The sequence below is a fragment of the Diabrotica undecimpunctata genome, chromosome 1 (genome assembly GCF_040954645.1).
Source record: "Diabrotica undecimpunctata isolate CICGRU chromosome 1, icDiaUnde3, whole genome shotgun sequence".
NCBI lineage: Eukaryota > Metazoa > Arthropoda > Insecta > Coleoptera > Chrysomelidae > Diabrotica > Diabrotica undecimpunctata.
The window spans coordinates 103,455,303-103,473,171 of record NC_092803.1 but is presented as its reverse complement, the minus strand read 5'-3'; the positions used below and the strand labels follow the sequence as shown (position 1 = coordinate 103,473,171).

Sequence of the window (17,869 nt, the reverse complement as noted above, 5' to 3'; positions counted from 1 at the left end):
GAGCGCGGTGAAACTTTACTTAGTTTCCTGCTCGAAAAGAATATGTTCCAAATGAACAGCTTCTTTTACAAAAAAGAACATCGGAGATGGACGTGGCAGAGTCCGAATGGAAAAACTAAGAATGAGATCGGTTTTATGATCACTGACAAGAAGCAAATCTTTATAGATGTTACAGTCCTGAACAGGTAGCGAGCACAGAATGGTGAAAGCGTCGTTAGAAATAGACCTTGGGAAGGAGAGATATCGCATGATCAAAAGGAAACTTACACATACCTGGACAGAGCCCAATAATATAAATGTATTTGAAGAACACATCAACAGCATTCTCTAAAGCAACAAGAATACAAATATCAACACCCTGAATGACATTATAATAGAAGCTATAGAGGAAAGCCAAAAGAAATCAAATAACGAAAGAATAAGTCTTCAAACACAAGCATTAATGGAAGAGGAGAAAAATGCAAAGTAATAGAAACAAAAAAACATCACGAACTTAGAGAGATAAGTAAAAGAATACAAAAATATATTAGGATGGACAACCGAAAGTGAATAAATCCAACAAGGGATTGAAACTAACAAGAGTCTCAGTTCTCAAAATTGAAAAATGGTAAAAAAGAAATAATGAAATTAAAGGATAAAGATGAAAATATCATCACCAACAGAGGTGAATTACTAAGGGTAGTAGAAGATTTTTATACAGAAGTCAACAAAACAATGATGAGCAACTAACAGAAAAGTTAGAAAATTCAGGAAAAAGTTTAGTCAACCAAGGATCAGAATTGATGCCTGATATATCAACAGACGAAATAAGGAACGCACTGAAGAAAATGAAAAGAAATAAATCGCCAGGAGAAAATAATACCGTTATAGAAGCCGTAAAGATTGTCGGAGACAGACTTTAAGAGAATATAAAAAAATTGTTTAACTTATGTCTACACCAAAGTGAAATACCTACAAGATGGCACAGTGCACTTACCATTTTATTACACAAAAAGGGCGATCCAACACACCTCGAGTATTACCGACCCATAAGCCTGTTAGACCACTTCTACAAGTTATTCACAAGAATAATAACAAATAGACTGGAAACAAAATTAGATTTTTACTAACCTAAATAGGATAAAAGAAAATAAGTATGTGTTCTCAGTTATTATACCCTAAACATTATAACCTAAAATTATTTAATTAATTTTATTTAGAGTGTCGTGTAGGTTTAGAAACTAGCAAATTAAGTCAATGACAAACGAAGTATGGGATTCACATTCGTTGTGAATTTTTTATAAGTAAATTATTATGTAAATTATACTCTATGTGGATTTTTCGATGTCATATTGCAGTAGAACATCTGTAATCTAATTACGAAATGTAATTAGTTTTTGAAGTAAATAATATTTTTGTTTGTAAATAATATAATTTCTTATATTATTAATATATATATTCTTATATAATATATATATATATATATATATATATATATATATATATATATATATATATATATATCGAGAAAAGGAGTACGACCGTCAATCCAATATAAATTAAGGAACACTCGAAGAATGGTGGGTTTTTCGGTCAAAGTGGAGAAATAAAAGACAAAGAAGGTGGCTACTTCATCTATTTATTGAAGACGTTTCGCTTTCTACTCAGAAAGCATCATCAGTTTATCTAAAAAGAACAATATGAAAAACCAAACATCCATAGAAAAGTTATTACATGTGTGTTGCATTAAAAAGACATGTAGCAGTCAATGATATTAAATGTGTGAAAAAGCTTACGACAATGGACATTTTGAGATCAAGATGTATAAACAATTAATTGAAACTAGGTACAGTTTACAAATTAACAAAGTCAGCACAGCAAAGGAACATGTGATAATCATACATGTATATAAAAAATTTTTGTAAAAAACTTAAGGAAAAAACATTAATATTAATATGTAGAGAACTAGAAAGATCATAAGATGCACTTCCAACAGTATATTATCAGTTAAATTTAATTTTGACATTAGGTAACATTATTGAATAGATTAAGATTGAAATATAATATTTAAAATAAAATGAAGTTACCAGTCTTTAGCTTACTAGGTGCCGCAGGTAAATGAAAGTAACAGGTGTAATACCCACGCCAACAACGTGAAAAGACAGTGGCCTTGAGGTCAAAATATGACAGAACAGCAAGGCGAAATACCAACCTCTAGTGCAATAGAGCGGTACATTTAAAGAATATGTTAAATTTGGGTGACAACTTGTCATTAAAAAGCCAAAAAATGAAAGGAAATGGTGGTTGAGATCACCATTTTCCCCCCAGTGATTGGTTGAGAAAACCAATGAACAAAGCAAGCGAGGTCAATCCAAAATATCATATATTATAAAATCTACGTTGTGACTGATTAGCCAGCCAACAGGTGAAGATTGATTCAACTTCCACAGTCCAAGGTTCATAGCATTTGGAACTGTGAATGAAAAAGATTCTATGAATAAGTTTCAATTAAAAAATTTTACTAAACAAGTCAATCAAAAAACAATTACTTAATATATGTAAATGTAATATTGACAAAATTATTAATAAAATGTAAGTTGAACGAATCTAAGTTAAATAAAGAAAGAAAAAGTTATTTTATTTTATTTTTATTTGAAATTATTAAATATGAAAATATGATAAAAAAACAACTTGGGGGACAATTTAAAGTAAACAACATATTGAGCCTAATTTGGCTCAAGTTACTAATGTCAGTTCTCTTTTTCTCATTTCCAAAAACTGTCTTTTGACGAGATTGCGTTCATTGCCAAGAATCTTAAATTCATTAAAGTTCACTTTGTGCTTAGAGTTAATAGCATGCTTGGCAAGAGCAAAGTATGCTTAGATAAGTTGATATCACTGCGGTGTGTCGTAAGACGCCCTCTCAGTGATCTCCCTGTCTGACCGATGTAACATGAGTCACACTCAGCACTGTGGTGGGTTTATTTATATATATATATATATATATATAAAGAAATATTGTTTTCAGATTAGCATTGGGAGACATGGACGGAATTGATACTCTATTACAACAACTGGCCTTTTATAAAAGACACGATCCTACTAGTTCTGAAGAGCATGAACTAATGGAAAACTTATTTGACTGTTTATGTAGTGCATTGATGGTATTTCCAAATAGAGAACGGTTTTTAAAAGGAGAAGGTTTGTATTTTATTTGATATTAATGCTTTAATTATTTTTCTAATTCGCAAATTAGCCTTCTATGAGAGCGGTCGTGTCTTGGTTGCTTTATCGATAGTATGTATTTACCGAACAGGTAAAATTAATGAGTATTTAATTATAGTTCATGAGAAGAAGTCTTGATAGTCCAGGAGTAAATAACCTTTTCTCGAACTAATCTTTATATATTCACTGTACACTTGAATAACTTTCTAGCCCTTCCAATGTCTGCGATTTTGGTACCCAGAATCGCAACGGACGAACCCCAGTGCATATGTTAATCTCAACCTTACAATGCATCATCCACCAGAAGCGTATATTATCGATCCTATGCTACAGTTTACTCTAAACAATAAATCCAAACCACCATCAATGCCCTCTATTCCTAACCCGTGTCATTTTTTATTACATTAAAGCAATTAGCACCATTATCTCTCCCAAATATGTCCGTTGTACGCCACGCATTGCTCAAGTTCGTATTTGCTTATACCTATCTTCCACGGATCTGCTGTCACGTCCATTTCTTATGTCAGATGGGGCACGATAATCCATGCTCAGGCAATGAGCTTCCGGACTTTGACTTATATAATTCCTGAAAATAATGATTTTTCGCTACAAACTTCCATACTAATAATCCCTGAAAAATACTCGGCATCGAATCTTTATATCAATGGATAAACTGGAATCTTTCTTTTGTAAAAAGCCTAATCACACTCTAAATTTTGCACTAACGCAACTAACTCTCTCCTCCCAATTAAATGAAACATCCAATGATTCGCTTTGTAATATTCCCTTCCCTCTTGCTGATTACATGGCTAACAACGTTTAAACTTCTATCGATGAATTATTTTTATAATTTCTTGATATAACTGTAGATTTAAAAAGGAGATTAAGCCCAAAATAGCATCTATTAGCCTATTAGCATATTGGTTGTGAGACATGGACATTAAAAACCACAATGCTTAACAAATTAGAAGCATTCGAACTGTGGTGCCATCGACGGATCCTAAAAATATCATGGGTTTCGCACCTTCCAATGGAGATATTCTTAAAATGATGAATTCAGAACGCTTGCTCACAAACATTATAAAGAGAAGAAGAACAGATTACTTCGGCCATATTAGAGGACCTAAATACCATTTACTTCGCCTTATAATACAAGGAAAAGTGGAAGGAAAGAGATAGATTGGTCGAAAGAAATTTTCATGGCAGCGTAATACTGCCGTCCTAACATGAAAGGTCCTATCTGCAAAATTTAGGTTTTGAGAAAATCAAGTTTTTGTTTCTTTTCATTGTATAACGCTTGGTAATTTAAAGAAGTCTTTATGTTTTATTTTATATATTATGTCAGAGAATAGAATTTAATTGCTAGTCAGAATTTTGTTTTATTCTTTCCAGATTAGTCGATTTTTGATTAAATTGCCACTTAGGACAATTTAGCTTAGTGTATCTGAAGTACGTTTTTTTGTATTACTTACTAAAATTGTCCTAAATAAAACTAAAATTCAAATTAACTGAACACTTTTAATTTTATTATACTAAGTTTTATAAAATAATAGAACAAAAAATAGTATTCCTCAAGAATGGAGATCAAGGGAATGGGAATTAATTTATGAAACACAACACTAAAATTAACAACCAAAGTGATAACAAATAAACTGAATGAAATTATAACACAGCCAGAAGAACCACAAGGATTTAGGTCGGGAAGATTATGCATCGACGCTATATTTATAATGAGGCAAATGCAAGAGAAATCATTAGAATACAACAAACCGGCATATCTATGTTTCGTGAACCTTAAGAAGGCATTTGACTGGGTTAAACTAAAAGACGTTATCCACTTACTGTACGCAAGAGAAATACCTCCAGGAATAATCAAAACGATCAAAAATATCTACCAAAAAAACACAATAAAAGTAGAAGAACTAACCGACCCTATTGTAACTGGCAATGGGATAAGGCAGGGATATTCTATGAGTCCTTTATTATTTAACCTGATTATGGATGAAATAACTAAAAAAGGATACCAAATGGTAGAAAAACAACTTAAAATAATCTACTATGTAGACGACGCAATACTGATCTCTCAAAGTGAAGATGATTTACAACTTAAGCTGCACCAATTTAATATAATCGCCAGAAAAATGTTAATTTACCCAAAAAAGACAAAATGCATGCTTACAACAGCAAATTTACTAAGATGTAAATTGGAGCTGGAAGGTAAGATAATAGGAGAAGTGATGGAGTTTAAATATCTAGGCATCACATTATCTAGCTACGGAAAGCTCGAAACTGAAAAGGAAGTTCAAGTGAATAGAGCAAACAGTGCCGCATGCTGCCTGAATGAAACAATATGAAGAAATAAAAATATCGGAAAAGAAATGAACGACAAAATTTACAAAACAGTCATCAGACCAATAATGGCATACGCAGCAGAAACAAGACATGACACAGAGAGGACAAAGGGGATGTTAGAAACAGAAGAGATGAAAACACTTAGAAACATTGATGGCAAAACACTATGTGATAGAGCTAAGATAAGATACAGAGTACAGAGATACAATGTATATGCAAGGTGAGGTACATCAGACAAAGTAAGAACTGTGTAAGAAATAGAAGAGTAGAATGGAACGATCATACAAGCCGAATGACAACAAATAGAGTAGTAAATACGGCAAGAGACGGTTCCCCAATAAGAAGACAATCAGTTGGAAGACCACGAAAACAATGAAACGGTAACTTACTGGAGGTACATTGAAAAACAGACAGAGTCATGTCTATATAAAAAGAAGAAGAAGTTTTAAAACTTAGTACACAATTTACATCCTAATATATGTAACATAAATGATAATAGTTAGATTCGAAACTAGAATCCGACTCATTTCCATTTATATTATTATCGAATTTATTGGACGTCCCAGGTGCATAATCTGGATCATTCTCGCTTTTGGCTAAATACCATACGTTTACACCTATCGCTGTTCTGGCTACTACATGCTGCATTGCTACAACCAGAAAATATTGACGCATGTGCGTCTATATCTTTTGCTACTACTACAAACAATAATTACGATCAGTTATTGCTTATACCTAAGGTAACATTATTAAACTTACCCTTCATCCATTTCTCACAATATCTTTACTTAAAATACCAAAAAGCATGAGAGTATTCCCAATGTCTGACAATAAAAAATTTTTGTTTCCCCTTTCCTTAAAATCCCCTTTTTAATTAATTATTTGAAGTTATGTTACACACATGCTTATATCATACTAGGCAAAAATTGTCCTAAATGATGCCGCTCAGTATAAAATACTAGCTTAAATAGTCCTAACTGCATTTTTAAAGTCAAAACGGACAATTTTTCTTAGTATATGTGAGATAGGACAATTTATATTAGTAAACATGGCTTTTTAGTCAGTTAGGACAAACCATTTAGGTATATAATAAGGCACTTAAGACGCTTATAGGACAATTTCATTTTGTACATACATAGATAATATGTTTACGAATGCCGTGAGCCAATAAAGTCATTTTACCAAATTTTGCAGATAGGACTTTTCATGTTAAGACGGCAGAATATTAGACGATGGTGTGGTACCACAGTAGAAGAATTATGTCGCGCAGCAGCCGATACAGAAGATTTCAGGAAATTGTAAACATGATGATGGCTAACGTCTGAACACGGACACGGCACCTAAAGAAGACGAAGATGTATATTTCTTCCTCCTCCTTTTATTTAATAATGGAAGAATCTTCGAAGGAAATTTTCTTCATTACTAGAACAGAAACTGCAGTTGTGATAACAGATCGCTCCTCCCTTTCCGGTTCCTTTTTTCTTGCGTATTTCAATCATACCTAAACTTTTGTATTTTTTCTCTATATTACCTCAGCAAGTATTTTAAATTTTGCAAATTTTATAGGCTTACAGCTAATGAATCTGATGTTAAGAGAAAAGAAGACCTCCAGAAATGGCTCCCTAAAAGTATTAGATTATGCTATGTCAGGTCCTCAAGGTAAAGACAACTGTAATAAATTTGTAGATATTCTTGGTCTCCGTACTATCTTTCCATTATTCATGAAGACACCTAAGAAGAACAGAAGAAAAGTATTGTCCACCGAAGAACACGAAGAGCATGTGTGTTCCATAATAGCTTCGATGTTGAGAAACTGCAGAGGCTCTCAAAGACAGAGATTAGTCAGTAAATTTACAGAAAACGACCACGAGAAAGTAGACCGGTTACTTGAATTACATTTTAAGTATTTGGAAAAAATTGAAGCTATTGACGACACTATCGAAGAAGACAAGGAAGAAGAAGATGCAGTTTATTTAAAAAGACTTGAAGGTAAATAAGACTAATTAGAGTTAATATCATATCAACATTAAAATAAGTAATGAATTAAATGTAGGATTCAACCATTACTTGATGGAGATTCATTTTATCTAACAATTAAAAACACTGAAAACTTGTGTTTTCAAAACTTTCACAAAATTTATTTTAATTTATTATCACTAGAGCTGTTTCTGTAGAGTCCCTTTCTCAAGTAATCTATTCTTGGTATGTCTTTACACTTTATAGTCTTTAACTGAATAAGTTGAGGAGGCGAGAACTGTTTGTCTTAAGTTGGTCATTCAGAATTCATACGGCCGAAACAGCTGTAGTGATAATAATTTAAAATTAATTTTGAAAGTGTTGAAAACACAAGTTTTTAGTGTTTTTATTGTTAGATGTAATGAATTAAAATTCAATATTTTTATTATTTATAATCCTCGGTACTGTAATCCGAATTTTTATTACTACTAAATTTTTATTCAGTTCTCACATCCCCTGTGGACCATTCACTCATACTGTATACTTAGGTATCACAATAATTGAACACTGTTGAGATCTTTTACACGGTATCGGGAGAGTCCGGCACCGATATCGAATAAGCATACACGCTATTTGACTGATTCGTTTAAATCATTAAATTTAAAGAGTAAAAACAATCATAAAATTCTTACACTACGCTAACCATACAGTATTACAGTGTTTTCATTGTGCATTGAAGAAACAAAATCTGTGAGTATATATTTTATCATTAATAAAGTAATCCGTAATAACAGAATCTCAAAAACACCAGTTTTTGTCATTAAAGGTAATCATCAAAACTTGAAGTGGATCAGATCCGTATTTATAATAAACAAATGGTGATTAAAAATGGAATTTGATGTTACTTAAAATAACAATGAATTATCACAATCTACGTCACTACCTTATCTTACTCAGCTGCAGCCAGTAAACAACAAGAACTAATCTATCCATCCAAACTACAAGCAATAGTTTTCAATTCTCTCAATAATGTCAAATTAGAAGAATACTTATTATCGATAGGTTCTTTAGTTAGTCCAAAACATATTCTTTTTTCGTCAAGAATCACCAACAATCGTATCTGTATTTATTTTTCAAGCAAACAAGTCGTAGATGATTTTTTTTAAACAATGGAGGTTTCATCACTGTAAACAATACACAAATTCAAGTCCGTAAACTAATAACTTCTAGTGAAAGACTCTTAATATCTAATATATTTCATACTATCCCTCATAAGATACTAGAGAAAGAACTTTTAACTTTAGGGCTAAAACTATTTTCATCAATGTCATTTGACAACACATGTCAACCCATTTCAACCAATTAAAGAATTATTCAATTCCGAAGAAAAATATTAACCTTAGAGGAAATAGTTGATTTATTTGAAAACCTTCAAGGAGTGAAAGATGTTATTAGTGTTACAAATAAATATACCTCAGACACTTAAGCATTAATACAACTCTTTTCCAAAATCTATTCATATACATCTGAGCGCCCATTAAAATTGAACTGTACAAAGTTAAAAAAACTGACGAAACAGCTTGGAAAACTCAAATACGAGAATGAAGAACCCGACACAAATACGTCGAGTGAGTTATACCAGGAGCTTAACATTTAATTAAAAATATCTTATTTATTACAATGGAATATAAATGTCAAAAGGACAGAAAAACGCAAATACAATTCTTTACTTACTCAATCTCGAAAAAATTGTTATAAGAACGGTAAAAGAGATTAAGGGTAATTCAAAAAATCAAGGTAATTTCTGTTTAGAGGGCGACCCTCAGGTGCTTTCTAACGAAATAAATCAATTTATGGCAAATGCAACGCCGGAACCTGTACAGAAAAATAAAGCATGTAAAAAATGCCATGCAAGCCACTGCATAAAAAGGGTGACGTTACTAAGACGGAGAACTATAGACCGATAAGCCTTCTTCCATCATTCTCAAAAACATTCGAAAAAGCAATATATTCCCGACTATAAAACTTTTTTACTACAAACATCCGATCGGGCCTATTAATGATATTTAAAATGCCTGAATACGATTCGATGCTTTCTGTGGTAATATAATAACATAGTTGTTTTAACGGACGCTAATGTATTGAGTGATTTAGTACATTTAATAGTTATTTACATGCATTAACATAATTTTTGAATATATGTTTTTCAATTTTAAAGCTCTTAAAATTATTGGGTAGGCCCGGCCTATCCTGCCTACCCCCAAAAGCCGCCACTGCTCAGAGGTTGATGCGACTATGTACAATAAAAAAAATCGATGTTATCGTGGCCCTAAGTGAATTGAGTAGTTTAATATCTTACAAATTTTCTGGCGAAAACGGTTGTCGCTGTTTATGTGGTTAGTGACAAAAGAATTATCTTTTTCGTATATTGTATGAGACTATATGGATTAATTGATAGGTACGAAAATTATAGAAATTAACTGGATTGTTTACTTTCTCCATTATCCTACAAAATGTGTATCGAAAAATTTTACTGTGTATTCCGCAATCACGAATTTTTTTTTGTCTAATTAATTTGTTAACTAATAAACTAATATAGGATTTGTGATTAGCTTATAATTTTTATTTCTTCTACAATATATTAAAAACTTAAACTTGCAAAATGGCTCTAATAAAAAAACTTTAAAACTTGTAGGTGGTTTGTTTACCCTTCAGCTAGTAGACTACATCATTGTAGAAGTATGTGCAGCGGGACCTGGAAGCATAAAGCACAGGGTCATGCAAATTTTGAATCTTCGAGGTGCCTCATTGAAAACCATTAGACATATCATGAGGGAATATGCTGGTAATTTAGGAGAGGAGGGCGATAAAGAATGGAAAGATCAAGAACAACAACATATTTTGAACTTAGTAGATAAGTTTTAATGTAATGTCTTAGGTTTGTAATAATTTAGAAAAAAAAAATAAATATTTATAATTAATGACGTCATTTAATACTCCTAGGAACAAGACTAAAGCATTTGGTTCCAACACTCAGAGTATTCTAATGTTGAAACACTTTGGGTAGAGAAAACGTATATTTTCCAATTTAGCTACAAATGTATTAGTCTAGTTTTAAATAAATTTTATTGTATCTGTGATTAAACTATATTTAAAAATATTTAGCATTATCTTTTAAACTGTTTTTTGAATCTTTCATAATGATAGTCGTCAGTGGCTTTTTCATCCTTTTTCTTCGGTTTTTCCTCGATTTTAGCTTTCTTTGGCGGAATTTCAGTCGCTCCTATATTAAACCTATTATGTTGTACAAAATTTACAGCCATGTTGGATGGAACAAACTGTGAGGGTCCATCTTTCTTATTTTGTTTTTCCCACAATAACCTAAAAATTTAACAATGAAAATATCTTAATTTGAGCAAAGTTTTTGTAATTTTGATAATAAAATATAAAACAGCGTATGTTGATAATTCACTATAGACATTATTTCAAATGAGTCGAAAGTCTAAAATGTGTTTAATTATAGACATAAAAACTATTTAAATACAATACGAAATTTAATTACAAACTTGATACTCGATACTTGGGAAATTCCCTATAATTATTTGTCAACTGCCTTAGAATTTCAATAAGTAATATTTACTCAGACTAGGGCAGATCTGGCTTTAAAAATCCTAGATTATCCAATATCTAAGGTAAAGAATTAATAAAAAATAGTATACTCAACGAAAATCTTTAGCGAACCAAATAGAGTATATTGTGTTGTGTATTAAATATAATTTCTTCGAACATAAATATGTCTATTTTGGTTGTTTCAAGTTTATGAACTTCCGTGAATAATCTACTCTTCGAATATTAATTTAGGAGTACCTGGTACAACTCCATTAAAATGGTACAGTAATCTGTATACCTACTGACATTTATAGTATTTTATACAGATACATACATTACATAAGTAGATGAAACTTATTGCTACTGACATCAGATTATGGTAATGGCCCAATGGTAATTTTTTTCTGTATTTTTCTACTGTACAGGATATAAATCCATTTGTTTATTCAGTAGGAGGATTTTTTCTTCAATATTTTGCTCTGGTATTATTACATTCTTTCTCTGCACAAAACTTTAACATATAATTTTTGATCAATTCAGTGATTCTTCAGTTCATATACCTGATATTTTTATCACCGTCTCAAATAAATATATACAGTATGAATGGCACAAAACATTGCTCTTTATTTTTTTTGAGTTTTTTGAAAACCACAACCACATTCAAGAGACAAAGACGCCAAAAGAGGTGAATTCAAAGGATCATAATATAAAGAAATATAACATTAATTAGATGCTAAGTAGCAGACATGGAGTAAAGAAGTAATGTGAGCTTTGGGAGTGATGGAAGTTATCATGAGATGAAAATTGAAGACAATGGGGTTAGGAAAAATGTGACACAAAAGAAAACCAAAAATCATCTGGATAGAACCGTAAAAACAGAAATATATGTATACTAAGCAAGAAATCTCCGAAATTATTGGTACAAGCATCCAGGCTAATTCAAAATTAAAGAACTAATAACAGTAATGCAAGATATTTGGAGCGATCTGTGAGAACAGAATATGAAGGCGTAGATATAACTTTGAACTGCAGAATATCTATAAGCATTCGGTGGAAAAGTTTGAAACGAAATCAAACAATCAAACGAAACCGTCTGCAGTGGGCAGGACATGTAGCCCGGGCCCCGCAATCGAACATGATAAAAGATATTCATCATAACAGCGAATCAGGTGCGAATGAGAAGAAGGGGTAGATAAAAGCTGAGCGGATAGACGGGGTAACATAGGATACTGAGAAGATCGGTGTTGCCAACTGGAAAATCCACGCACGGGTCATAGCAGAATGGTGAGAAAGGTCGAGACCCTTTAAGGTCTGTAACACCATGATGATGATGATAACAGTAATGAATTCAACAAAAACCAGCAAAGAACGAGTTCCCAAATAATTCCACAGAAACAAAAAAAGTCAAAGTAGCAATAAATTATTCTTAAAAAATGAATCAACTATTAAATCAAACAGTATATTTATTCCAATACCAATGAATCATGAAATAAGAGACATAATGAAGGAAGAAGATATAGTTAGATTTATTAAACGGAGATACTGAGATAACTTGGACACATAGAGAGAAGGAAAAACAACCTACTGATTAAGAAGTTCACCAGATGGAAGCCAGAAACTGAAAGACTGAGAGGAAGACCTAGAGGGAGATAGAAGGACCAGGTCATAAGAGATATCCACATTCTGAAAGTGAGAAGCTGAAGGAAACTATGCACAGATCGAAATAATTAGAAGAAAATTGTAAAGAAAGCCAAGTCATAAACAAACTTTGACAATACTAACGCGGTGAGAAAATCAAACAGCTCTAAGTAAGCTTGGCAAACATTCCACCAGGAATGAAAGGCCTTGACGCATGATGATATCCACTCTCGAGTCATCTATTCATACCCGTTTTGTTTGTGATTAATTTGCTGTTTCTGACAAATAATAAGAGAAATATTTAATATTTTCAATAAAAAAGTAAGTAATTGTATGCCATTTCTACAATAAGAGTCACACAATTTCGTTTATAACTGTTTTAATTGTATAAATTTTAAAACCCTATTTAATATGTTGAGGTTATAACATTAAAGATTAGATAGGCCAGTGAACATTTGTTTTATGTATTGTCTATTTTAAGTAATGAGTATTTATTTTTCGTGGAATGGTTCATATTGGGGAATATCTATGTGGTGCATACTGGGACATCTAAAAAAATATGGTACAATACGCGGTACAGTAGACTAGCGCGAAGCTTTATACTATGTTTTCTATATTTTTAAAATTTAAATAACATTTTTAAAATTGAATAAAGTAATTTTATTATTTATATTGTAAACAATTTTTTTATATTCAAATAATTTATAATTTATTTATAAATAACGCCGCTCGTTGACGTATTAAAGCATACGTTGTTTACGTCTGACGTTCTGACAAACCTGTCAAATTCAAACGAAATATTAAATTATAATAAAATATAAATAAATATAATTTAATAGTAAATTTAATATATAATAAAACAAGTAGTCTGGATCTTCCAATAAATGAAGAGAAGACGAAATACATGCTAGTAACCAAATATCCAAAACCAAGAGTTAGGCAGAACATAACTATTAATGATCACAACTTCGAAGTAGTAAAAGAGTTTGAATATTTGGGGACGATAATCACATACAAAAAGAGGTCAGAGCAAGGATAACTGCGGGGAATGGAGCATTCACTCCCTATTATCATTATTAATATCTAAGCTGCTAAAAAGAAAAACTGTACATCAGCGAGAAATAAATAAGCTGCTGGTATTTGAAAGGAAGGTTCTCAGAATGATATTTGGACCTCAAAAAGATGAATTAACAGGAGAGTGGACAAGGCGCCGCAATGCTGAATTGGTGATTCTGTATAGTACTGAAAACATCGTCAGACATATAAAAGCTAACCGGATAAGATGGGCAGATCATGTGGTAACATCAGAGGAAGACAGTGTTTTTTGAGAGACCAGACGGTAGATCAGTAAGTCGTCCTAGAAAAAGATAGAAGGATGATGTTGAACGATTTATCTAGGATTGGGGTACAACAATGAGAAATGGAAGACGATGAAGGGTTAGTGGATGCGGCGAAGATTCACCCTGAGTTGTAAAGCCAATAAAGAAGAAGTAAATTTAATTATTATATAAACTGAATATGTTTCAAAATAATAATTGTATTTATATTAAATTATTTTAAAACGAGAAGTGTGTTAAAAAGTTAAACAGATGATTTAATATTGTTATTAATCGGATTACATTTATGACTTTTAAATTTTAACAATCGTTATGAATCGTATCTTTTATTGATAAATATTCTTTTAATTTTTTACTTCTCATTTAATGTCTGTATTTTGTTAGTTATTTTTCATGCAGTTTTTAAATTAATGCTTAGAATAAATATATGATGACTAGAAATGAACTGATCGAGAGTAGTGAATCGACGAAAAGAACCGCTATTTTATGACGCTACCGTAACGACTCCATCTTGTGGCGTTAGTTCCGTGACGACGCCATTTTGGGGCGCTAGTTCCGTGATGCTCGCCTAAGCATTTTACTATAGAGAAAAAAATAATACAAGCCAGTATAGAATAGTTCATGTTTTAAACGTTTTTCTGATGGTTTGTATTTAAAGTAGGTTTTTCCTACCAAACATAATTTTTTTCAAATTGGATAAAAAACAATTAAGGATGATAATTTTCATCACTTGTTTTATTTATGTCGCTAAATGTTGAAGTGGGCGAGAGGAAAGCAGTCCTACAAGTAATCAGCGGTCAGAAAACTATAAGAGAAGTAGCAACATACTCTACATTTCTATATCAAAACCGGCTTTACAGCGTCATGTTTCAAAATATAAGGCTCTCTCAGATGATGAAAAACAAAAATATATTTTTGCACAAAAACATGTGTATAAATCTGTATTTACTGAAGCAGATGAAGCTATGTTGGCACAGTATTTACTTGATGCCTCTTATATGTGCTATGGTGTAACTGAAGAGACTACAATTTTGGCTCATTATTTTGTCATTACCAATTCAATCGTTATACCAGACACTTAGTATTTAAATTGTGTCGCTGAAGGTGAGTGGACGAAAAATTTCCGACATCGTAATCCTCTGTTAAAGTTACGCACACCGGAAGCTACCAGTTTGTCTCGTGCGACAAGCTTTAACAAACACAATATTAGTGAGTTTTTAAAAATCTAACAGATGTGCTTAAAAAGTATACATTTTGTGCAAGTGACATAAGAAGAGAATGACAACTGTATATATCTTATTTGTTTGAATATGATAGAAATAATATTATCGAATCCTTCCAAAATTGTACTGACGGCCCAGAAATGATGAAATAAAGAGATAAAACACTATAAAAAAATGCCAAAGTTAGAAAAGCTTCAGATAATACACCAACTGAGTTGCTGAAGCTAATATATAAAGGTAACATAAAAATATTAGTAAAACTTTTTAATGCAATATATGACACTGGAGTGATTCTCGCAGACTGGTCCAAGTCCATCTTTGTTACATTACCTAAAAAACACAATGCTAGAAAATGCTCAGAATATAGATTAATTAGCCTAATGAGCCACACTCTTAAAATTTTTCCAAGAATTCTGCACAAGAGAATTAGACTAAAATGTGATGAATATTTCGAAGATACCTAATTTGGTTTTAGAAATGCTATGGGAACCATGAAGACATTTTTGAGGTAATTATCCGATTTCAAAAAGCCGTGATTAAAGAAAAGATATGTTTACATGCTTTGTTGACTTCAAAAAGGCATTCGATAAAGTACAGCATGTAAAATTATTGCAAACGCAAAAGAATATAGGAATAGATGACAAGAATTAATGTCATTAAAAATCTGCACTTGAATCAAACTGCTACCGTAAAAATAATTTAGACTTATAATTTAGACGAGACAGGAGTTATGACTGTGCACAAGCCTGCAAAGATATTAGCGCAGCGTGGTTGCAAACAAGTCGGAAAATTCACTTCGGGAGAAAAGTGTATGTTAGTAACCCTGTGTTATATAATATCTACAAATGGTACTTTTATTTCCCAATTTATGGTTTTCCCAAGAAAAAAATTTGTCGCAAAAATGTTACAACACGCTCCTCCTGGTTCGTGCGGTTCCGCATTTCCTACAGGTTGGAAGACTTCGAACACATTTTCAGAATGTACGGATCATATCACCAACTGCTCTCCTTTACACCTTTAACAATTTATAACATACGTGAAATTGTTGGTAAAGCATTTCCTTTAGCCTTTACCTCGATCGTTATTTTAAAAGGTTTCCAGAAAACTGGAATTCGTCCGCTGGATTCCAACATTTTTACAGACCAAGATTTCATGATGTCTTACGTCACTGACCGACCGTCTGAAGTTGCAACTTTACCAAATCAAGAACCTCAAAATACTGTAACAAGCGAAGCAAACACTCCGCCCGAGTCGTCCACCGAATTTCGTATTGTTCCCCTAAAAAAATATCAGTTGATTCAAATGAAATTACTAGTGCCTATTTGGAACCTTCTTATTTACCTCCAGTAGCTGGACCTTCTCATTCTAGAGCCTCAATATTTTTAATATCTGAAGTCATTAGGCCTCACCTAAAGGAAGCACCTCCTAGAAAAAATACCACCAAAAGAAAGGAGTAATCACTAGTACTTACAGACACTCCTATAAAAGATAAAATAGAAGAAGAGTATAGACAAAGACAAGAAAAAAACAGTTAAAAGAAAATGAGAAACAGAAAGTGACAAAACAAGTGTTTGGAGTATTACAAAAAATAGAAACTAAAAAAAATAAGAAAATGCGTAATGTTCATTTATTACCTAAAAAAGGTATAAAACGAGACAATCAGCTCGGAAGAGTCTGAAACAGACGATGACATTGAATCAAACGCACTTTGTGATGGCGAGGACAATGATTTAGAGCCAAATATTCATATTGGCGATTTTGTTATTGTGAAAGACCCTACCAAGAAATCTGTTCGTCATTATACTGGATGTGTTGAAGATGTTATTAACGGTGAGTATGTGATTTCCTTCCTTCGTAAAATATTGGGTAATACATTTACATATTCCAAAAATGAAGATATGGACACCATAGATCACGATAATATTGTTAGGATATTACCAAAACCTAGCACAACGGAACGTTCAGCAAGTCAGCTATAGTTCTAGTTTGATTTTTCTCCATATAAATGTCTCCTGTAATGTTAAAAATTTTGCTAGAAATAAATTATTTATTATTTTTAATATTGATTTCCCATCAGTACCTACTTATCTCCTGATTCAAGTATATAGTCCCAGCATGGACCATATGTGTCCGGATATTAACCAATAGGAGGCCCACTATTAACCAGTATTGGTCTATACTGAGACAAATGGTTCATACTGGGTCAATGATTATGCAGTCCTTTCTGTTAACTTTATCTAAAACTTCAATTGACACATAATCGAGGATATCCAAAGCAGTGATTTTGTGCCTTCAAACCTTTAAAAAAATAAGAAATTCGGCTGAATGGCTTAAATATTCAAAAGTGTCCCACTATAGACCACGCTCCTCTATATATAATATAAAATCAGTATATCTTGGGTTTAGGTTCAATAATTACTGTTAAATTTGGAACTAAATCTTATTGTTCCATTTACGTGTTGAATCTTGACAAAGACAAGGATTAACTGCCGAAACGTTGATGTTAATGGAATAATAAAATTTAGTTCCAAATTTACCAGTAATTATTAT

At 32.0% G+C, this 17,869-nt stretch overlaps 2 protein-coding genes across 2 annotated transcripts in view; one reads left to right on the top strand and one right to left on the bottom strand.

The window, feature by feature from the left end:
• Positions 1–10,493, top strand: part of LOC140451809 (beta-catenin-like protein 1) — a 23,623-nt gene extending 13,130 nt beyond the window's left edge. Inside the window, exons 5-7 of the mRNA XM_072545677.1 lie at positions 3,008–3,180; positions 7,123–7,545; positions 10,208–10,493. Coding sequence (XP_072401778.1) covers positions 3,008–3,180; positions 7,123–7,545; positions 10,208–10,437 — 826 coding nt within the window. The 3' untranslated portion in view covers positions 10,438–10,493. The remainder of the gene's footprint in view (positions 1–3,007; positions 3,181–7,122; positions 7,546–10,207) is intronic.
• Positions 10,412–17,869, bottom strand: part of LOC140451822 (splicing factor C9orf78) — a 20,514-nt gene continuing 13,056 nt past the window's right edge. The window contains exon 3 of the mRNA XM_072545714.1: positions 10,412–10,893. Within this exon, the coding sequence (XP_072401815.1) occupies positions 10,680–10,893 (214 nt within the window). The 3' untranslated portion in view covers positions 10,412–10,679. The remainder of the gene's footprint in view (positions 10,894–17,869) is intronic.